General features: G+C 42.2%; 1 protein-coding gene across 1 annotated transcript; it reads right to left on the bottom strand.

Moving 5' to 3' along the window:
* Positions 1–21: 21 nt before the first annotated feature.
* EDRF1 (erythroid differentiation regulatory factor 1) lies at positions 22–21,613 on the bottom strand. The gene is made up of 25 exons (XM_069020254.1): positions 21,450–21,613; positions 19,909–20,117; positions 18,475–18,541; positions 17,199–17,324; positions 16,591–16,715; positions 16,088–16,247; positions 14,772–14,873; positions 14,378–14,499; positions 13,607–13,718; positions 12,780–12,927; positions 12,597–12,705; positions 12,181–12,292; positions 10,993–11,253; positions 10,615–10,686; positions 10,349–10,499; positions 8,330–8,518; positions 7,084–7,284; positions 6,542–6,760; positions 5,231–5,454; positions 4,693–4,851; positions 4,115–4,264; positions 3,730–3,883; positions 3,342–3,457; positions 2,565–2,728; positions 22–830 (listed from the first exon to the last, which is right to left on the bottom strand). Exons 1-25 carry the CDS (start codon positions 21,513–21,515, stop codon positions 659–661), a joined length of 3,690 nt encoding a protein of 1,229 aa, XP_068876355.1. The 5' UTR covers positions 21,516–21,613; the 3' UTR covers positions 22–658.
* Between the last annotated feature and the right edge of the window lie 1,004 nt (positions 21,614–22,617).

The raw sequence follows: 22,617 nt of genomic DNA, 5'->3' as shown, positions 1-22,617 counted from the left end.
AGAACAAGGCAGACTGATGAGTTTATATTTAATAAATAAACTTTTATTTAAAAATATCCTCTCCTTTATTCACAGTTTCAAGTCTGAAAAAGGTAATACTATTCTTGATCAATTCCAACACAGCTGAAACCATTCACTTTCCAAAACAAAATCCCAGAGATGGCTGATAAATTGCAAGAGTCACATCAAAGCTAGAAAGGCACAGGTTTTTGTGCAGGATCCTCCCTGGGATTAAGAAGTGCATCCACATATTCCACAGAAATCTCCTGGTACAGCTTGGGCTGCCTTTAGCAGGGAAAGTGTTCCAGTGCAGCCCTGCTTACAAAACACATTTCATTAAATACCAAAGCAGAGCAGCTGTGAGGTTACATCTTTATGCAAAACATGGGTATCACTGCAAGAGAAAAATCGACAATTTCCCTGTGGTGAAAAAGTTACATTTTTATCTCCAGAAACTCCAAACTGGCATTTCAAACAAAGAAACGCTGGGAGACGAACAAGGAGGGCTTTGTGGGGATAAAAAAGAATCCCTGTGCTTTCCCAGATTCCAATGGAACAACAGTGGTGAGAACTCACCGTCAATAAACACAAACATCCCATGGGAACACCCCCAGTGCTCCCAGCAAGGCACTGGTGCTGCAGCTCCGCAGCGCTGCCCTCACTGCATTCCAGGATTGCCTTCGGCGTTCCTTGGAGCCAGCTGCTCCAGCAAACTCAGGATGAGCTCCGTGCGCTCCAGCAGGGACAGCCCCTTGTTGGCAGTGGCACGAAGCAGCAGGGAATAAACCTGCTTGTTTGTTTTCAGAACTGCTTCTTCTTCACTGGTGCCCCTGCAAAGAGAGCAGAGAATCCCAACTCTTTACCTGAGCACGACTCTTCCTTCTGCAAATTATCACGAGTATCATTAAATAATATTGATGAGCATCCCTGGCAATAGCCTCAGCCTCCACCATTCGCTGCACTGCAGTCAGAGCATTCTGTTTATACTGCAGGCAGGAGCATAAAATATAAATATAATAGAATATAAAATGTACAAGCAGCAGTCAGGTTAATTGCAAGTGCTTCAGGAATGACTGAAAAAGGTTGAAGCAAATTAAATTCATCACGCCTTTGGCAGGAATCAGGCAGGTTCATTTATTTCAGAGAACAGGTAGTCAATAAAAAGCCACTGAAATGCAAAGTATTTCTGGGATAAGTTACAAGTATTCCCAGAACAAAGTATTACTTTCAATTACTTTTCCCCTCCGATTTGCACAGCCAAGTTCTGTTCTGCTCATGATTCCACTTTGGGAGGGTAACACTGACTTCATCCATTTTTACTGCCAGGCTCCAAGTTTTGCTATCAAACATTAATTTCCCCACATGTTCTCCTGTTCTCTGCCAAAGTGCACCTGAGACCCTGAAGTAGCATTTGAGCTCCAATTTCCTCCCTTTTTCAGCCCATTATTAAAGCAGGAGGCAGAATTTACCCTCTGCAGAGCAAAAGGGAGGAAATGCACACAGGATGTACAGAAGGCACAAGAAAGGTTAAATGAAAGGTAGTTTCAAGCTTGGCCTCAAAGTTTCAAGAAGTTTATTTAAGAGTCCCATTTCACAGCATTCAAACTGTAACAGGTTCCCTGTGTGGAATCTTCAGTGCAAAACCCCAAGGCAATGATGCCAAGGTAATGTGGGGGTAAAAACCCTCCAAAACAAAAAATGAGTTGCCTGTGTTTTGAGACAGCAGAACTAAACCCATTTACTCAGTTAGCTGTGCCATCTGCTTGGTAACATATAAATTACCCTGTATTAATCCTCTGTGTTTCACATATTCAGATTGCCACCTTGTGGAAGCTCTTTTTCAGGAGGTGAAAGCTCCTAACGTTGCCTGAAAAACAACTAAAAACACACCCAGGCTGTGTTCTCTTCTCATGTTTTTTATTTACCAGTCCACCACTATCAGCAGACAACTTCCTGGGTACAATGAACTCATTTCACAGTTTACTTTTAGCAGAACAGCTCTTGCATCAGCAGTGCTTCAATCCCCAAAACATTAACCCAACTTCCCAGCCTAAAAATAGCCTTTAAAACTAAAGGCACATTTTCAGAGCTTCACTTCATGTAACATTAACATCACACACTTGCTGCTTGGGGAGTAAAAGGTATTTTCTGCACCCCAAAAGGAACGCCACACACATTCAAATCAAACCAAGAGAAGGAGTGGGGTAAGGAATCTGCTGCCACACCAAATCCCAACATCTCTTCAAACTCAACACAAAAAGAAGTCAGGTTTGTCCTGAATCCCAGCAGCAGGACAGGACACTCCAGGAATTAGTAAATTAGGAATTAGTAAATTCTCTACACCAGTGCACATCTTCCCCATATCCATCCCTCTCTATTTGCAGCATTACTGATGTGCCTGAATTTCATCTCAAGTGTTCTGCTTGCCAAACTCCACTGACATTTTATCAGCAAGATGTACGAAGAGACCAGCAGCACACAGCAGCTTCTCCCCCAGGAACTCTGAAGTGCTCTGTCACACACCAATCCCACATCAGGATAAAGGACACCAAGCTTCAACTTACCCAATCTTTCTTTTGCTTGAAGTTAACAATTTAATGGATTGGAGGAGAAGGAAAGACATCCTGGACTCAAAAATCCCAAGCAGTTTCAAGACTTCCTCTTTGTTAAGGCCTGCAGGGGAATCATTCACTGACATGCTCTCAGCAGGACTTTTATCCTTGCTGATCTACAGAAGAGAAAACCAAAAACCATTTCACTGAATTCCACCTTTTAAACACAGGAAATGAGCCAGAACACCCCTCCTGCAGGTGAGGTGACTTTTACATGTGTTGCCCAAACTGCCAGCAAGGGACACACACACATCAGCACATACTGCAAGTAACTGGTGATTGAGGCACCAGGAACATTATTCACACTGGCTACAGATAACCCTCCACATTTTGGTATTTAAATATTAAATGTACCAGAGAGAGAGAGAGAGAAAGAGAGAGAACTTTATTATTCACAGATTCTGAAGATCTTAGAGAAGACTTTCAAGGGATAACATGGGCCCTTTTAAGGGAAAGCAGAGTTGTACAGGAAAAAGCCCATTCACATAGCAAGGCAGTCCAGGTTAAAATATGTTTTAATCCATCTCTGGATCATGTTCTAAAGGAACATTTTTTATCCACCTCCAGGCCAGGGGAGAACAGCAATAGATTCTAGCTCTGTCCATACTCTTTAAGCAACTAAATCTGCAGAGAAGTAACCAAGGAATATTTTAACTGCCAAATGACCATTTTTTTTGAAGGCATAAGCCAGAAGGGAGCAGGTGTCACAGCACCCAACATTCCTTTTACCTGTTCATTCTCTGCCACAAGATCCTTCCTGATGAGCTGAAATGCACCCCTGGTTTTGGTCATGATATCAAGGGCCCCAGACAGAGTCTTTAACTTCCCAGCACTGCTGTTCTGACCTAAAAAAACCCATAAAAATGAAGGACAAAAGGCTTAGGTTACAGACTGGATTCTTCTTACATTCGAAGATTTCAAGAGATAGGAAAAAAGCACATACTGCCCTAGTCAGCTAAAAACCAGCAAGATAAAAATGCCTTGTCTCCTCTCTTGAGGAAAATTCCATTCTGAGCAGCAGATTGCTGCTGCTCTCACATACATTTAGTTATCTAAAAATGAAACTAAGTAGGTAGTGGTGGTTTGGAAAGCTGTCATAAGCCAGAGCTACACTTACTGGCCATCTGGAACTCTGCAAAGGCCACTCTCTCCAGCTGCACACGCAGGAACTCACAGGGGGCATCCTTCAGGAGCTGGAAGAGCCGCACTGCTTTGCTGTAGTGGAGATCAGCAAGGACACGATGCTGCTTCCTCAGGTGTTCATCACCAACCTGCACTCAGAGGAGGGCACAGAGTGAATCCCCCACCCTCTGCATGTTCATGAGGAGCCACTGGAAAGGTTTACTTGGAGACTGTCTGTTGTGAGATAGCACTAATTTCTTTGGTTCAATAATTTAAATACATGTAGCCCAGCTACAGGTAGAAGGATAAATATCGAGCTCCACACATACTGAACATGTTAAGGACGGAATTTAGAAAACCAAAGCAGTCTGGAGCAGTACCTGGTTCCTGAGGCAGCTGTGGTACATAGAAGCCAGCCTGTGGTGGATGGTGGCAGCCCGGTACTGGCACAGGGGCTGCCGTTCAGACACTGTATCAACATCACAGTACTTCAAGGACTTCATCATGGCTTCACTGACTTCCTTCTCTATCTACAACATAAATAAATACAAATTTAAGGGAAAAAATCCCTGAAGAGGGGCTTTTCACTAGGGCATGTAGTGTAGGACAAAGGGGAAAGAGCCTTAAGCTGAAGGAAGATTTAGAGTAGATATTGAGAAGAAATTGTTTCCTGTGAGGGTGGGGAGGCCCTGGCACAGGGTACCCAGAGAAACTGTGGCTGCCCCTGGGATTCCTGGCAGTGTCCAAGGCCAAGCTGGACGGGGCTTGGAACAACATGGGACAGTGGAAGGTGTCCCTGCCCATCTTGTTCCATGGGGGAACAAGATAAGCTTTAAGATCTTTTCCAACCCAAACCATTCCATGATTGTACAGTTCCAATACCCATTTTGTTCCCTGTTCAGTTTTTCAGGACAACAACAATCCATTTTTTTCAGATACAATGAATGCTCTCTGTTACCTGTTCCTGAGCCTTTCTGGATAAGGGAGCATAATCCTGCTGCAGAGTTGCCATCGTGAAATACGTCGTAGACAGCTCCCAGTTCACAGAATCCCAAACAGCTGGATGCACATCCCTCTTACCCAGAGACCTCAGTGCCTTCAGGTAGTAGTCAATAGCCTGCAAAGGACAGAACCATGCACACACAGTTTGCCTGCATTTGTAACAACTAGAAATTAATTTCCCTTTTCTCAAAATATCTCCCTGAGCCTTCTTCAGTATTTCCCACTTGATAATCTCTCTAATCCTGACCATGCAATTCTTCTCCCTTGTGTGTGGCACTGCATTATGTTCAACATCATCATCTGAATGTCCCAGCAATCAAACCTCAACAACACCAGCAAAGCCTGCACAGCAAGGATTAGGATAGTATGGAAGCAGGAGAGCTATCCCAGGTTATTCCACCCAAATTTAAACATATTTACCAAAGTAGTCACAAATACCTCACAGTAAAAGGCATTTTGGGGTCTGGGCCCTGCTTAAACCAGTGAGGAGTTACCTTATTGTAATAAAGGGCCTCTTCTGGGGAAAACTCCCTTTTGTAGTCCCCTTCAGCTGCACAGTGGGCCTGGGCACAGATCCTCATCAGCCTCCCCGTGTTGCACAGCAGAAGGGCAGCATTGGTGGCATCATCAATGGACTCAAAATTCTGAATTCCTTCTTCAAAGCAGGAAAAACTTTTCTTCCAGAGCTGCTGCTCAGTCGTGGAGACATTTTTACTCACTAGGGTGAAGCACAAGGCTTAGAGACTCACTCAAATTCCTCAGAGGTACTGAATAAACACTTTTGTCTCTCTAATAAACCATCTTTTAAAATTTAAGGGTGGTAAATTATTCTGAAGATCCAATTCACAGAAAATACTCCCAAGACCTCCATATGGTTGAGGGTTTAATACCTGAAGTGCACTATTACACCTACTATACTTCACAAAGAATTCCAGTGATATGACACACAGAACACCAGGAAACTCACAGGATACATCAGATTTTGTTTTCACAGTAACGATTCAGGGGATTGGAGTTACTTCTATAAATTTTCAGTATTAAGCAAATAAAATGTGACTTTTACAGACAGGTAGAATTCAGTATTTCAAAGCTTTGATTTCAGTTAAATAACACCTGCAAAAACCCAGAGAGATGATGACAAATCACAAAATTGAAAGTCCAAGCCAAAATCCTTCAAATATTACTTGGACAAAGGTTACAGTAAACAGCTAATACTTGGGAAACTGGAGCTGTTGACACTGAACTACCAACACCTCACTTGTTCTAGTTTAGGGAACTCTTACTCCTAGACAAGACATTGGGTTTGCTTTCAAAAACAAAACCCCACTGAACACCTCACCCTACAAGCTTTTCCTCAAAAAAAGCCCACCAAAAATAAACCAGAAGGAAAGCTTCCAAGGATTTACTTACCAAAATTTCACAGGCTGACTTTACTGAAGCTATTCTTCTGTTTAAATTAAGCTGCTGCTTGTTCATGCTGGGCTAAACCCAACACATCAAGAATGCAACGTGCCCTCCCTTTCACAACAGAGTTTAAAGTTTCCTTGATGGTTTTTTGAGAGCATTCTACACATTTTAAAGGAATTTCTCCAAATTACACATTCCATTACTCAGTTTAAGCTTAATTAACTACAGTGTACAAGCCACAGTGATCTGTTGTAAACAAATAATTACAGTGGACATTAAAAAACGACAGTCATTTAAATGTCCTCTTTATAATCAGAAATAGATTTCTCATACAATTAGTGAACTTGATGAGTGCTGTAGCTCCATGAAATGGTCAGGAATGGAAAAAGGATACTTGCCCACTCTCTCAGTCTGCACTGCAGCTGCCTGGTTCATGTAGAACACTCCAATCTCATTCCTGATATTGCCCATCCTCTTGAGCACCTGGATGTGCTGCTCTGGGTTTTGGCTTTTTAAATTACTGAAGAGTAGGATTTCATAAGCTGCTTCATAGCATTTACAGCTGACAGAAAGCTGGTATTCCAAGTCTGTGGATAAATCTGTAGCCCAGGCAAACACTGGAAAACAAAATGCAAAGCCTTCATGTCAAACAGTATTTCTCTAATTTAAGTACAAGAGTTATGTCAGTTAGGTTTTATTTATTACTGGAAGAGTTACTGCCTTTAGTTGTTTCACAGCTGCAGGCCATGTCATACAATACACTGACAATCCCCTTCTGTATGACAGGCAGGATGAGGTTTCTCTGAAGAAAACAGAAGTGAAGTGCAGTAACCCCTCTGCCCCAAGTTCTCCTAGTGCATGGTTTTGAGGAAACCCAATGAGATTATTTATGTCTGTCATGTACCCAAAGTCTGGCAGTTCTCCTGTGTCAGGATCATACCTTGGCACCTGGATTCTCTATGAAGGCTGTGTAGTATCTCCTGATCTTCTTTAGTTTGGTAATTGTATTCTTCAAGGTAAGCTGCTCTGTTGTTGGCATTCTGAGCCAGCATTAACTGGATATCTCCACAAAGGGTTAGGCACTGACACAGGAACACCAGCACCTCGGGAAGCATGCTGCCACACAGACAGCAGTAGGTATCTGGTGGGAAAAAAAACATGGATGAGGGAGGGGAAAGAAAAGAACTACACATCAAAAGGCTTGGCACAGACTGACAAGATAATTGGTTTTTAATGCTACCTGTCTGCATACAGAGAATAAGTGTGAGAACACATGTTCTCCTCAGAAGAAATAACCTATTTTAAAGTCACAGTTGCTCTACACAGCTGATGGTTTGAAGAGTCCCTGTGTTGTCCAAGATGAGCAGTCACTCTGGCAACTACAAATGCTAATCTCAGATTTGACTAAAGGAAAACTGACTTTCTGCAGATTAACTCAAGTGAGATACAGACTGAAAAGTTGAATTTCCAGAATTTGAAGTTGAGTCTCAAGTCTGTAAAAGACTGAAAGCTGAAGAGTGCTCTGAGTTACTGAGAGGTCTATTGACGCTTTGTGCTAAGATAAGTGGGTTTGCTTTATAAACCTCCTCCTGCCCTAAGACAGGAGCCTTCCCTTCCCTTAGGGCAGGGAAATAGCAGCACTTTAGCACTAAGCTACTGGCATTTCCCAGTTGTTATTCTCATTATGGCAGTATTAGTCTAAACAGCCTGATTTTATTTCTTCCCTTTTCCTCAGTAATACTTCAAGACGCATTCTATTTTAGAGGAGCATCCAATTCAGCTGATGAACAAGTCTGGTGTTTCTCAGAGTCAAGGATTTACTTCAATAACATGGGAACCACCAGGGAAAAAGTACTGGCTTGCAGCAGCATCACCTGGAGCACAGAACACTCTCCTGGCCTTGGCATCAGGGCAGACTCTCCCAAATTCAACTGCTCTGAAGCTCCAAATGTGCCCTCAAGTTCCCAATCTGTCAAAATGGGATCGTCTTTCTATCGATCAGTGACAGAAGTTATCCTCACTACAGACTTCTGTCCTGAATACCGAGCTGGACACTTAGATTAAACACAGGCTTGTCAGACTCGTCACTGCCCACCACTGGGATAAATCAGGCACAGCAGTATCTGATATGGTGACAGGTATCTCCAGGCAGTGGCACAGGTGGCAAATCCATTCAAGGAACTTACCATGGCACTGCAAGGCCAGCTTGATGTATCGCAGTGCTCGCCCGTATTTCTGCAGGACCATAGCAGCATCAGACAGGACATAATAAGCTCTTGATGATTTCAGGATGAGCTGGAGTTTCATTTTGTATTGCCATGATCCAGGAATCATTCCTGACTGGCTGGAATGCTTCCCCTTCTGGAAGGAGCCCACTGTAAGAGGAACAGAACCTTGTCAGTGATCTCCCCTTTGTAACAAATGCCTGAGGTCAGACATGTCTCCATCAGCACAGGCAGAATGGGAATTGCCTGATTACAGCCCTGCACAAGCAGAGTTCTGCCAGCTTGTCTGCCACTCCATTTATCATCTGCAAAACAGACCCAACACATGGCACTTTTCCATGCACTCCACCTGATAGTAGGATACTGGAATCCAGTGGGACAGTGACAGTGCAGGTGGCCTCTCTGACCTCAAACAGCTTGTGAAACACAGGGGCAGAGGCCAACATTACTCCCTTAGGGAGCAGAAAAAAAGAACAAGAAAGCCACAGGCAGAATTAGTCATGCTCTCCACCACATCCTCAAGATAAATGCTCAGTTTCTGTATGAACAGTCCCAGTGAGAAAGCTTCCATTTGTGGGTTTAGCCTCCAGCACACGAGACCCTGGATAACCTGGTCCTTCCCACAAAGGAAACCAAGGACTTTCTCACACTCATTTCAAGATATCCTCTCTATAAGATTATGAAGCTTTTGTTTGATGCTGCAGTGGTTATGGAGCCCAAAGGAACAGGTCACTGTTCCTGGTTTAAGGCCTGTCCCTACCAAAGGGCAGAGTTTTGCCCTGACCATATGTGAACACAGAAATGAGTCTCTCGCTTAAGGCAGACCAACAAGGCTTGACTTGTAAACCCACTATCTTGTAATAATATACAAGTAGAAAATAAGCAGATACAGTAAATAAATTCTTAAGCACTACATGTTCTATTAGGACAAAAACAAACCTAAAACAGTAACACCCCACCCAGCTAAAGACACACACACTGCACATACACTGCATCCATACACCAGTCCGGAGTAGTTCTCCTGAAGTTAGAAATTCCAGAGTTTAGAGCACTTAACTTTTCCATATGTATGTAAATATGTACATGTGGCAGAGAAAATACATAATGCACATCACAGGAAACAAACACGTGGACTGGAAAACAAAAGTGAACAAGTAGCACTGCTGCTACTGCAGGGATGGACTGAAGCACAGATCCAGGAATCTCTGTGAGTGTGAATAACTCTGAACTGAACTGGCTTCTTATTCAGAGATTCAAAGGGAGGAGAAACGGAAAAATAAAGAACTGCCAAAGTAGGCAAGACAAATTTCTTTCTGAGCTGTGCTTACAGGGCTCCTTGCCTTGCAGAGAGCTCTACTACTTTCAGAAGAAAAGTCTTTCCTGGAACTTTTTAAGTCACTCCAGAGCAAAATAAAATAGAGAGAGACTGTAGTCTGAAACTTCTGGAGTTTGAGCATTTAAACAAACAAAACATCTTTTATTCGTGGCTTCCTTTCACAGTTGTAGAGGTACAAGAAAGAAAACAAAATCCTAGTTAACATTTTATACACAATTCAAGCAGCAAGCATAATGGAGGAGCAAAACCTGCCAGAAGGGAGAAATTCTTCCAGAAAACATCCAGGTCACACACACACAAAGAAATTAAGCCTATTTTTAAAACAACCCACAAAACTTAAGGTGTTCCACATACCAAACCTCAAAATACCAAGCCCTTACAGAAGTCATCTGAAAGCCACATGTAAATAGGGTCCAGTAAAATCATGTGTTGACTAATAAGATTCTTTGCTATGCAAAATAACTCAAATGAGTGTCTCTTTTCATATTTAAAAAGGAACAGACTGTTCTTCAATTTTCAGGGCACTTTTCCTTAGGCAATGGTGTAATTAGTGATTTAAACACACTGTTTTGACAACCAAAATAAAGTAGCAGCAGTTTGTGTTGGCACTGGAAAGGTCTTATTTGCACAACAATACAACTTACTTTTGTCTAGAAACAAGGCCATCTGTTTTTCCAGAGACTCAGGACCACCGCTGGTGGATTCATCCTCATATTTCAACGGGATTGGAGTGCTGGGGTCAGCTGCAGGAAGGTCACCCTCTTTTTTAACACTGCTGTCAACAGACTTCAAACCCTGCAAAAGGAAGAAATCATTTCATTCACCTAGACAGCAATATTTAGCAAACACAGAGTAGATGAAGAATTGGATGGGAGGTGAAGTATCTTCAGGAAGCTGGCAGTGAACTCACCTCCAAGACGTGGTTGAGCACCAGCCTGCAGCGCTCCTCGGTGCCGTGGCAGACAGGGAATGCACAGCTGGGCTGCATTGGGGCACCAGGGAGGGAAGAGAAGAAATGTTCAACACACAAAATACAAAAATTCCTGGCCAGAAGATGCCAATGAGAGGCAGCATCAAGACAAAGTGGAAAATGGTAAGGAAAAATCTACATGAAGCCTGCTCTACCATAAAACTCACACACCTCAGATTTTGTGAGCAGCTCATGAACAGCTTCTCTGCCCACTTCAGTTAACCTGGAGACAAAACTACCAGGAATTTCACTACCCAGTTTTGTCCCATGAACTGAATCATCCAAGAAGACCCTTAATAACCCCCCAGAGTCACTTACACGTATTCGATGCACAGACTTGTACTTTTCTGGTACTGACAACTCCCCAACAGATTTGATTATTGCCACTGCTTTATTGTCATCTGGGGGATCAGAACTGTTGCTGTAAGAACCATTTTCATCACTGTCTGGCATCTCTTCCTCTTCCTCACTGTAACTTTCATCAGAATTTCCATTTATAGGGAAGTCTGCACTGTCTTCTTTTTTAGGTTCATCCAGCTGAAAAAGCTCTGATAACATGTAGTTTGCTGAAGCAATAATCTTTACAAAGAAGAGAAAAAAAAGATTCATTCTCAAGTTAAATTTTTTTTAGAGGCAAGAACATTATAAATTATCTTAGAATAAGGAGTACAGAGGACATGCAAAGGGGTGTTTGATAACCTGTAAACACAGCTTGAGCAAATTCCCTGGAAGGGAAAAGGATCCAAGCTGATCAACTTTAGAAGAAAATAAAAACCAACTGGTAAAGAATAAGTACTTCCTGTTCTAACAGCTTGCAGATCACAGAAGACAACACAAGGATATTATGCCAGCAAAAAAAAAAAAAATTGAAGGGATTCCATTGGGATTTTGAAAACCTTTAACAACTTTAGAAGGAATCTACATTCTTATTAGTTAATGTGTGCCACGTCTCCTCTTCTAATCCATTCTAAATATGATTCAGATTTTTCACATCACATTTTTGGGATTAATTTTCAGTTGAAAACAGCTTAATTATTTAGAGACTCTCTAGCCCAACCCACTTATCCAGGCAGGTTGTTCAGAACTGTGTTCAGCTGGGCTTTGAGCATCTGAAAGGATGGAGACTGTAATTTCTCCATTTGGCCTGTCCCAGTTTTCAGACATCCTAAGAGTAAAAATGTTCATATAGTCACATCTTACACTTTTTATCCAGGATCTGCTCCCAGAGGGCTCTCTGGCAACAAGAACAAGAGAGAGAATGTAATAAGAAGTTCCTTTTTAGAGCAGCACAGAAGACTTGTGCAGCAATGAGGGGCAGCAAAAACTACTAATTAAAAAAAAATAGCGTGGGGATTCTTTTAAAAATCAATTTTTTAAGTTGATAAATAAATTGAAATTCCCTCCCCTGGGAGGAAGAAGGAGCCCATTATTTATTACCAGGTTTATTATGATTACAGCATTTCTGTTATATGTACACAAAAGTGGAAGAAAACATTGAATTCTTACTTGAGGATGTCTGCCATTGTCCAACAACTTCAGACAATTCAGGAGCAATGTTCTGATTGTGCCATAGTGTTTCTTGTTCTGGTTTTTCTTCAGCATCATATTGCAAGCAACTCTAAAAGAAAGTTGAACAAAATAGTGAAACCCCTGGAGAATTTCTTTGTGCTGGAAGAAAAACCAAATGTCAAACAATATTCTACAACTATGGATCTTCCAAACTTTATGATGTGTCTACGAGACTTTGTCAGCAAAAAAGTTTACACTGAGAAATGGTGAACAGGAAAAAGTCTGTTTTCATCTAGTGGGACTGAGATTTAGCCAGTTTGTGTATGACTGTCATTTGATCGTAATTTTGGTCTGTGTTCTGAATACAACTGCACCAAGAATTAAGTACTGCAACAAAAATGATAAAAACTCACTTGTACAGCAGAATTGCCACTGGCATTGTAAAAGGGTTTTGGTATTTGTCTTCAGTCTCCTCACAAAGCGTGGTGAGGTCATACAGCTTTACTATATCACTCCCACTTGCTGAAAAAGAAAACCTCTCATTAATCAACATCACATTACTGTCAATCTTTTCAAATTGATCTAAACCTTCCTACCTTTAAACAACCAATAGGTATGTCCTTCTTTGGTGCAATTTGATTTCAGAAAAGATAAGATATTTTGAGCAATATCTTTTATCACTTTGGTAGAAAAATTAGAGTTTTCCAAATTGGGAATATCTTCAGTCTTGATCATTTCATATTTCTGCAAAGAAAAGAAAATTAAAACTTAAGATTAAGAGGGGTTTCTGACACCAAAATTAATGTATCAGTCTATCAACAGCTAAAAGAAACAAAGGCTGCTATTATGATAAATTGAGTTAATTTCTATGATTCACTTTAAGCAAGCACATCTTGACTACACTACTCAATCAAAGCTTTAAGAAGGATCCATTTCTGTCACAAACATGGTAAATGGAGAACAAAGGATGAGGAAAAGAAAGGGAGAGAAGGCACAACATCTATTACTTCAATGAAACCTAGTCAGCCTAGGAAACAACTCCAGGCTACCAGGCAGAACAGAAACACAGACTGTCTACAGTAAAACAGCATAAACAAACATTCAAAAGCTTGCATCTATCTTGGCAAGGGAACACTGCAGATTTCAAGATGTAAGAAACAGATTTCTGTTGTTGCATTTATTTTTGCCTTCACTCAAACATCAGGGGAAGAAGGAATCTTGCATGCATGAAAGGGAGGGGAAGAAAGAACACACTATTTTTAGATGACTGCTGCAAGCTGTCTAAGATGCTTCTCATTCTCCAACACAGGATTTTTGTCATCTCTTCTCAGAGCAGTGTGAAGGATCTGTTATAACTGAGGCAATTTCAGAAGGTGAAGAATGAATTGTTATTTTAAGGCATAATGCAAAGAGTCAGACTTACCTGAACAATTCCATTGACATGAAAGCACATCACAAGCTCTGGTACATTGCATATTAAGTTGTCCAACCAATAGTCAATTCCTGTTAGCACATTTATTGGCTTGTTGTTATCCCTAAAACAAAATATTTCTAGTGTTAGATAAATCTTTATTTACCCTTCAGGAAATATTAGGGATGTTTACTAATGGCATTTAGGTTTAAGTCACCTGAGAGTGGAGGAACACTAAAACAATTATTTGTGAATTCTTATGAGTTATAGCAAAACAGATATGCTGCTCTCTCCAATGGAATATGCTCGAATTCCATCAGCAGTTTGGAATTTTTGCCCACATTTAACAGGCTTCAGATGTCACACTATTACCAAGATAATAAGAAGGAATAGCACTTCTAGCTGCAACTAATTATAGCACAAACCTTCTCCCAGACCGTCCAAAATTCACTGCAGAGCAAGGTACTGTTAATTCCTAGAGATGTGTCTTAAAAAGATAACAAATACACCAAGTGAGCCTCAAGTTTTTGCTCATTCTTTGCCTATGCAAAGGAAGACTGGTAATGAAGGGATTATCATTAAATTGGGACTAGAATAGTTCTGTCTTACTGCTCAGTAACGTTTTAAGTGCTTATGCCCAACAACTGAAATTCAGAATCCCAGAAGAAATATTACTGGCCACTTTTATAAAAACAGCAAAAAATGCAGCCAGCTAAATAGGAAGCAGAGTAACAAATCAGTCAAGGCTGGTATAAATAGTACCTTGTGAACTTCCAAGCTCACCTGAGACGCAGGCTCACAGCAGGGTATCTCCCACCTCCAAATATTGGCATATTTGATCCCACCAACATGTGGATATCTTCAAAGGTCCACAAGATATTACGAACAAAGTCATTTTTAAGTCCCTTCATTAAGAGAAAACAGAACTGTTCTGTAAATCAGTGGGATAACACTTGCTCTCTGTGACATTCTGTGGAATTATGAGACAGCAAGAAGCCAAAGCAGCAAACAAAAGCCAGCACGTGACGAACCCGGCTGCGCGTTCACAGGAGCTCAAAATTACAGATGCCACAAAAGCTACTTCTACAGGGGACTGAGGTTTGCCCTTAGTTCCAGTTTAGGCCCAGTTTGGAGGTGTTGCTTTAACCTGGGGGTTCAGCTCTCACATAAAGCATACCTGCCTGTTCTCCCCGTCATTGAACAAAGGAGTCAGGTTTTGTTCTTTGGGCGCTGAGGCCACATGCCCCACTAGATATGAGGGTTCAAGAGGCACATTTCCCTGTGGAAAGCACAAGGATAAGGAGTGATTCTGCTGCTGAGGTCAAGTCAGGCCATTAAAAAAAGATATGAACAACAAAAGCATGTAAGGGAAAAACCTTTACCTCCAACATCTTTTAATAAATATGCATTAAACTACAAAAAGCCTCTAGTCAGTGACTAGAACGCTTCTTTTTTACAGTTAGTGCCAAAATATTGTACTTGGTAATATTCTCAGGGGCTCTGGGAAAAAACCAGAAAGTATTTATAGGAGCTCCTTATTAACCCAGAGTCAACACCAGATTATCAGTGCCCAGAGGAAAAACCTCTATCCTACTGGTTTATTTATAAACTGAAGAAAATGGCACTGTACAAATGCACAGCAGCTTCTTTATGATAAACAGTCTGCTGGATTCGGCAATAGTTCCTCAAGAGGGTGGAAGAGAGAAGGAGTCCTTTTTCTAAAAGCTTTCAAGCACTGAAGTGTTTCTCCACACAACACATGCAGTTACAATTTTATGGATAATGTAGGTTAGAAACTCCCTAAATTTGGCAGATCAGTTTTAATTCTGTGCAAGCACAACTGTAGCATAACTATTACATTAATGCAAACTGAAGACAACTGATCTTTCAACTCACCAAAATTCAATCAATTCCTGTTTTATATTACTCACAAAAGCCACAGGAATTAAGTTTTCATTAAAAAAACCCTGAATGAGAGCCTGATTCTAATCATAGTTTGTTGCATAACTGCTGTAAACATCTCCCCTTTCACTTGTGTAATCTCACAGCAAGTATTTTTAAGTGTTGCTTAACTGTTTTCCTTTTTCAGGAATTTTTCCCCTTCATCTAATAAATTCAGGGCCACCATCTTTTGATGGATTTTTATGGCAGATTTAAAAAAGACGGCCAGAACCATAAACTTCCAAACATCTTCTGAGTATCAGGATTTTCCTACTTTTAGGTATAGGCACTGATGACTACTCTTAGCCAAAGGCTTTGTTTCTCAAAGATGCTGGGATAAATAACAATTTAACATTACAGTGACAGAACAAACATCTGAAATTTGCAGCTCTGACCCACTGGCAAAAGCAGGAACTTCACCTCCTGCCAATTCTCCTCATGCCTTAGCTCAGCCCTTTCAGCAAAGGGAGCTGCAGCAGCACCTTGAGAACCTTTCAACATCTGTGGCTCTACAAACACTGTGGTGCCACATAAAACATTGTCCACACCAACCTGGTTAGAGGCACCTGGGTCTTCAGATAGCGAGGAAGGCATTTCAAAAGGAGCTGGCCAGGAGGCCCTTCCTGCTTCATCACTCTCACCTGCAACAGGACCCTCCTGATGCTGCTTGGAAGTGGAAGGAACAGGCTGAGCAGCTCCATCTCCATTAATGCTGACAAGGAAACATTTACAAGTTCAGCTGACAAGATGCAAACAGATCCATTTTTAGAGTTATGTTTGATGCACTCTTGCCAACAAATGACTTGGCTGACATGCAGTTAATTAAGTCATGCTGTTTATTATATTCTTTAGTATTTCAATTTTAAAGTAAAATACTTCAATTTCTGTGAAAACATTTCATGTTATTTCCTGACCTCATTCCTCAATTCCCTCTGTATAAGGAGAAAGCAGAAAATAAGACAAGCCATAATGGAATTTTAACATTTACTTCAAGACCAAGAACCAGGCAGAAGTAAGTGATGCAGAATTCAAGTTTCATGCACACAAAAGGTTACCTGTAATACAAAAATTTAGAAAGTATTGCCTTCTGGTACCAATGTTCTTTACTCTTCTTTTTTCTTTGCCACTTCTGATCAATCAGCCTTTGATAAAACTCTTTCAGCCATGTCCAGTCCCCTGTCTAGCCAACAGAAGAAATATGAAATTAATATCAAGAAGCATCTGCAAAGTAAACCACGTGCCTTATAAACTTATAAATACTCATCCACAACAAGAAACCCAGAAAATAACCTCAGAGCTGAAGTCCTGAATTGGTTATTTACTGAAAATACAGCTTTTAGGAAAGTTGTGTTCTTACTGAAAATTTGACTTAATTAGAAAAATCAGATATATAATAGGCTACATAGTAAGAAATACACATTGATAATAAAATCAATCAAATGGTATGGCAATAGTGAAGTAATTACACAAAAGAATATTAACCCTACAATACCATAAACACAGGACATCAGATGTAGTTTGTGGGTAAACTGCTGCAGAACAGAGCACCTTTGGTACCCATACAACTCCCACTAATTTCCAGACATTTTCTTGCTGGCTACTCTATTCCTGAAATGAAGCATTTTGACTACGTGTAACACTTATCAAGAACCAAGTGGTTCACCTGAGAGGATCTCATGAAGAGTTCCTGGATATCCAGCTCATCCAACAGGAGTGTCCTTCCAATTCTGTGCACTGCCATGCTCACATGGGACTTGCTGTAAGGGATCTTCAGGAGTTTTTTAATGTTCTTGCAAAAGGAAAGTGAAAAGAGAGATTATTCAATACAATTATGCTGCACTGAAAGACCGTTCTCAGGAAACTAAGGCCCCATCATGTGTAATGGTGACTTGGGGATGGATACAAACTCCATCACTCCAAACACCCCCCCAGCCTTTGGTCAGTCAGGGTCACCTGTCCTGGGTGTGTCTCTTCTCAGTTTTCCAGGCACTCCCACCCCCTTGCCAGCATGGCTGGATGAGAAGCAGGAAAGGCCTTGGCTCTGTGTAAGCCCTGCTCAGCAACAACCAAAACATCTCTGTATTATCAACCTGTGCTCAGGACAAACCCAAAACAGTCCCATACCAGCCACTGGGAAGAAAATTAACTCTACCCCAGCACATGTGGTCAAATGAAACCTGACAGCACCAGGGATTTTAAGACCATTCCACAAGAAAATGCATTTGTTGAGGGCAGAGAACATGAATGACAGTGATAAAGAGGCCAAGTCATCAGTAGAAAGCACACACATGGCTTAAACACATTCTCTGATTGGATCATCATGACCAGCTACCAACAAAAATGACAAAAATATGGTTTGGTTTTAAAACCTTTATTTTCACAGCAGGAATACCAATTCTTTGTCAGGGGTCCAGAGCAATCCAGACAGAGATCTAAGTCTGAATACAAATCTGACAAATATTAACACAGTACATGAGTATGTGTTTCCTCTTCTGAGTAGCCTCATCTGAATTCTGCAGCTATTACCAGCACCAAAAGAGCTGACAAGCTGACAGAAATCAAAGGAAAGAAGTTGTTGGAGGGGAGCTCTCTCTTTTAGATAAAAACAGGGAAAAAAACCATCTTAAGTGTAACAGTTTACATCAAAATAACTGATTTCAAACACACAACACAACTACCTTGCAAGACTGATGTGCTGCATTCACTAAACTGCATATTTTAGCTGAAGATTATTTACAGACCTCCAGAGGAAATAAGATTTTCTCTCTACATTTCTTATTCCGTGATCACAACTCCCTTACTTGGTGATCTGTGATTCATTAAGGGATCTTTCCTTGTCCCCAAAGGACACAAAGATGCCAGAAGCCATGACAGTATCTTAAAATAAAAGTTTATGCAGTGTAATAATTTGAATGAGAGAATTTAAGATGTGTCCATACCTCTGAATCAGACACAACATCCACATCATTTCCAACTGAGTCAATGAAGTCATAAGCCATCCCAAAGCTATTTAAAAAAATATTACAAGTTAAGACAGTTCCAGCATGACATTACAGACCCATCTTTTATATCTATTAAATCTTTGAAAGATTTCATTAAAAAAACAAAAAAACCCACAGCTAAACATCACCAAGTGTAATGAGACCTAAAATTAACGAAGTAATTTCATCTTCATATTCTTCAAGTTTTTCAAATATATCTTTGACAGTGCCTAGATCTAATTTCAGGACATTTAAAACACTTAAAGTTTTGCTGCAATCAAAAAAAAAATCAGAGAAAATTAAGGACTCTTTTTAACACTGAAAATAAGAAGAGTTCTTCAACGAATTTCTCTTTAAGGTATTAAACATGTTAAAGACTTTAATTTTAGTAGCTGTAATTTCATTTTACCTCTTATTCACATTTTCCATAACTGCCCTACATGTTGTAACAGACACATTGTGTCTTCCTCCACCCTCATTAAGGAAATTACAAAGTACTTAAGTTAGAATATTTCAATGTACAGATCATTCTTTAAAACAAATCCAGATACTACTATAATCCAAAACATAAATGATGTGCAAGTTATACTTTGGTTATCAGCTTTTTCATACTGACACTAGAGAAAGAGATTAAACTGCCAGTCTCTATTTGACAAGCACAGTACCTAAAATAAACATGAAAAATTCATAAATCCCTGAAAAACATGTTACTCTGCTCCAAAAAGTACAGCTCCTAAAAGAGATGATGAGGATGTAAACAGAGACTTTGCACAAACTGTCAAATTTCACTGACTGGCTGATTTGGTGTGAATTTGCTTGTTCAGCACAGGATTTGAGGCTCCTGTTTATGAACACTCTGAACTCAACTTATTCAACAATTTAGCCAACATCCACACTGAAAGGTAACCCTGCTTTTTGGCTATGGCCCTAATTTCATCTATAGTGTGACATAAATATGAAATTCTGACATAAATACAAAGTTTCATTTGCCATTTGCCAGGTCCAGTTTCTGAACATCCAGAAGAGCTATAAATTGGCTTCCAAGGGGAACCACATGTTCCATTTTCACCTGTTATCAAAGGCAGAAGGGCTGGCTGAACCAGTCTGGTTTGATTTGGGCCAATCACGGAAGAACAAAAAGTCAGTTTGAGTGTCTGAGGCAAGGTGTCAACACACACGTGAACAGAGTAACAATCAACATCATTAATCATTTACAAAGGAGACAAGATCAGAGCATAGGTGAAAAATAGAGGGAGAATGGTTAAGACAAAGCAATATGTAGTTGCTGGGGTAAAACCTGTACTTTCTACTTTAAATGACACAAGATCCAAGTTCACAATCAGAATTATTCTTAAAGCCCTGGAAAATAATATAGGGGCTGCTGTTATTTACCTTGAGAAGGGTTTACTTTTTTTGCTGTTGCCCAGAATGGTTGTCCCTGCTGGTCCCAGCTTGGCACTTTCCCGTAACCAGTTGGCAGGAGGCAGCTTCAGGTCTGTTTTCTCCTGCAGACGAGCAAAGGCTGCTTGTGGAGGGGCTGAGGAGTATTTCACCACAGCACTGCTCTTCACCTCATTGCCTCCGAGGAACAACACCGACCCCTGGTTTCCAGAGAGAAATTAGCCTTCTATTTATAAACTGCTGGCAATTAAAACTATCAGGCTTCCTCTGTGGTAGGTTATTTTTAATGGTAAGCGAGCAAAATCCAGTCCTGCATTCCCTTATCTCTTTTCCCAGCACATACAGCTTTCCAGTTATCCCAATTCCAACCTGTATCAAGCATAAGCTCCACTTCAGGAATTATCACAGAATCATTTAGGTTGGAAAAGACCTCCAAGATTATCAAGTCCAACCTGTCATTGGTCATCACATGGTCACCCAGACCAGAGCACTGAGCAACACGTCCAGTCTTTCCTTGAACACCTCCAGGGATAGGGATTCACCACTGTCCTCAACTGGTTGTTCCAACGCTTGACAACCATTTCCATGTACGAATCCTTCCCGATGTCAAACCTGAGCCTCCTCTGGCCCAGCCTGAGGCCGTTCCCTCTCTCCTGTCCCTGTTCCCTGGGAGCAGAGCCCGACCCCCCCGGCTGCCCCCTCCTGTCAGGGACTTGTGCAGAGCCACAAGGGCCCCCCTGAGCCTCCTTTGCTCCAGGCTGAGCCCCTTTCCAGCTCCCTCAGCCGCTCCTGGGGCTCCAGCCCCTTCTCCCTGGACACACTCCAGCCCCTTCACGCCTTTCTTGACCTAACAGCCCCAGAAGCAATCCCAGAATTTGAGGCTGGACCTCAGCAGTGCCCGGCACAGGGGGACACCCACTGCCCTGGTCCTGTGGCCACACTGGGGCTGATCCAAGCAGGTGACGGTGATCTATCTTCTCGCCCCCCTGGGTACCCTGAGGAACGAAAATGAAGTGCTACCAAGGTCAGCTGCCTACACAACACAAAATCACTCAGGAAGGCTAAAACGAACACATGACTCCCACTGAAGTTTGTGAAAGTAGGCGTTTACTAACACCAAGTGCTCACTAACACCAACATTAAAACTAAACACGCTTCTGCCTTAACAAATAATAATAAATAAATAAGCCTCGTGTCTGCCTATTTCTTTCCAAACACAGCAAAACACGCAGCTGTCACCCGTGTGCGAGGAGCTTTGAACGAACACATGTCGAGGGAAAAACAGCTCCACAGGACACCACTTACGTAAATGCGATGCACTTAAGCATAACAACAGCAGCACTACTCGCAATTAACGCTTAATCATAATTAGCATGTTCTCTACCGCACTCCGGCCCTGACAAACTGGAATGAGGATCAAAAACACCGCTTCAATTAAAACACCACTGAGAGCTGTGTCTGTAACCACGGCTCGACCCCCCCACTCCGCCCCGCTACCTCACCTACCACGGCCCCCCCTCAGCGCCGCTCACCTGCTTGGGCTCCTCGGCGTCCCCCCTCAGCGGGGCCGCGGCGCCCGCGCCGCAGGGCTCCTCCATGGTCCGGGAATGGAGCGGGGCTCCAGCCGGGAAGGGGCGGCGGCAGCGGCGCCGCTTCCCGGGGGCGTCCGGCCGGGAACCGCCGCCTCTCGCGAGACCTTTCGAGAAGGCGCGGGAAGGGCGGGCTCTGAGGGAGGCGCCGTGAGGGGCGGGAGGCGGTGGCGGCTCCGTGAGGGGCGGGAGGCGGTGGCGGCTCCGTGAGGGGCGAGTGTGGCGCTCCCAGCGGGATCACGGAGTTACTGAGGTTCGAAAAACATATGGAAGATCGTCGAGGCCAAGCTGTGACCGATTTCGCCCTCGTCAATTACACCAAAGCCTCCTCGTCAATTACACCGAAGCACGGAGTGTCACGTCCAGTCGTTCCGTAAACACCTCCAGGGATGGGGACTCACTACCTTCCTGGGCAGCCCCTTCCAATTCTTGACCACTCTTTCCATGAATAAATTTTCTCTAATATCCAGTCTAGACCTCCCCTAGCACAGCTTGAGGCTGTTCACAGCTGAGCGGGAAGATCCCCCCGAGCCTACTTTTCTCCAGGCTGGTTTGGTTTGCCTGGATCACTGGGACCTTGGTGAAACAAGCGAAAACTTGATGGGGTATGTCAGCATGGGAGAGGATTGAAAATTGCAGTGTCCTGCCCTCTGCTTGTACGCTGAGTTTGACAAAAGCTAAGCTGTGATGGCCTCAGCAATCAAGTAATACCTAAATAGTGCCCATGGGATTTTTAGTATCTATTCTTTTCCTTGTAGATGATATTCCTCGATCTCTAAACCACAAGAGGCAGTACAGTTCACGACTGGTCAGGGAGTACAAATGCTGACTGCCTCTTAAATTACATCTATGTCTATCTATAGCCACATATATCTTTTTATATACATAAACACACACATATATATAGATCATGGAATCACAGAATGGTTTGGGCTGGAAGGGACCTTAAAGATCATCCAGTGCCATCCCTGTCATGGGCAGGGACACCTCCCACTGTCCCAGGCTGCTCCCAGCCCCAATGTCCAGCCTGGCCTTGGGCACTGCCAGGGATCCAGGGGCAGCCCCAGCTGCTCTGGGCACCCTGTGCCAGGGCCTGCCCACCCTCACAGGG

This window comes from Aphelocoma coerulescens, chromosome 6 (assembly GCF_041296385.1).
Source record: "Aphelocoma coerulescens isolate FSJ_1873_10779 chromosome 6, UR_Acoe_1.0, whole genome shotgun sequence".
In the NCBI taxonomy this organism is placed as follows: domain Eukaryota; kingdom Metazoa; phylum Chordata; class Aves; order Passeriformes; family Corvidae; genus Aphelocoma; species Aphelocoma coerulescens.
The sequence above is the reverse complement of the archived record's forward strand: the minus strand, read 5'-3'. Positions and strand labels throughout refer to the sequence as shown.

Coding starts and splice junctions, on each gene's coding strand:
- EDRF1 (XM_069020254.1), bottom strand. CDS start 21,515: ATGGAGGAGCCCTGCGGCGCGGGCGCCGCGGCCCCGCTGAGGGGGGAC. Junction 16,716..17,198: donor TCTTCATGAGATCCTCTCAG/GTGAACCACTTG, acceptor TCTGTTGGCTAG/ACAGGGGACTGGACATGGCT. Junction 2,729..3,341: donor TTGTGGCAGAGAATGAACAG/GTAAAAGGAATG, acceptor TCTCTTCTGTAG/ATCAGCAAGGATAAAAGTCC.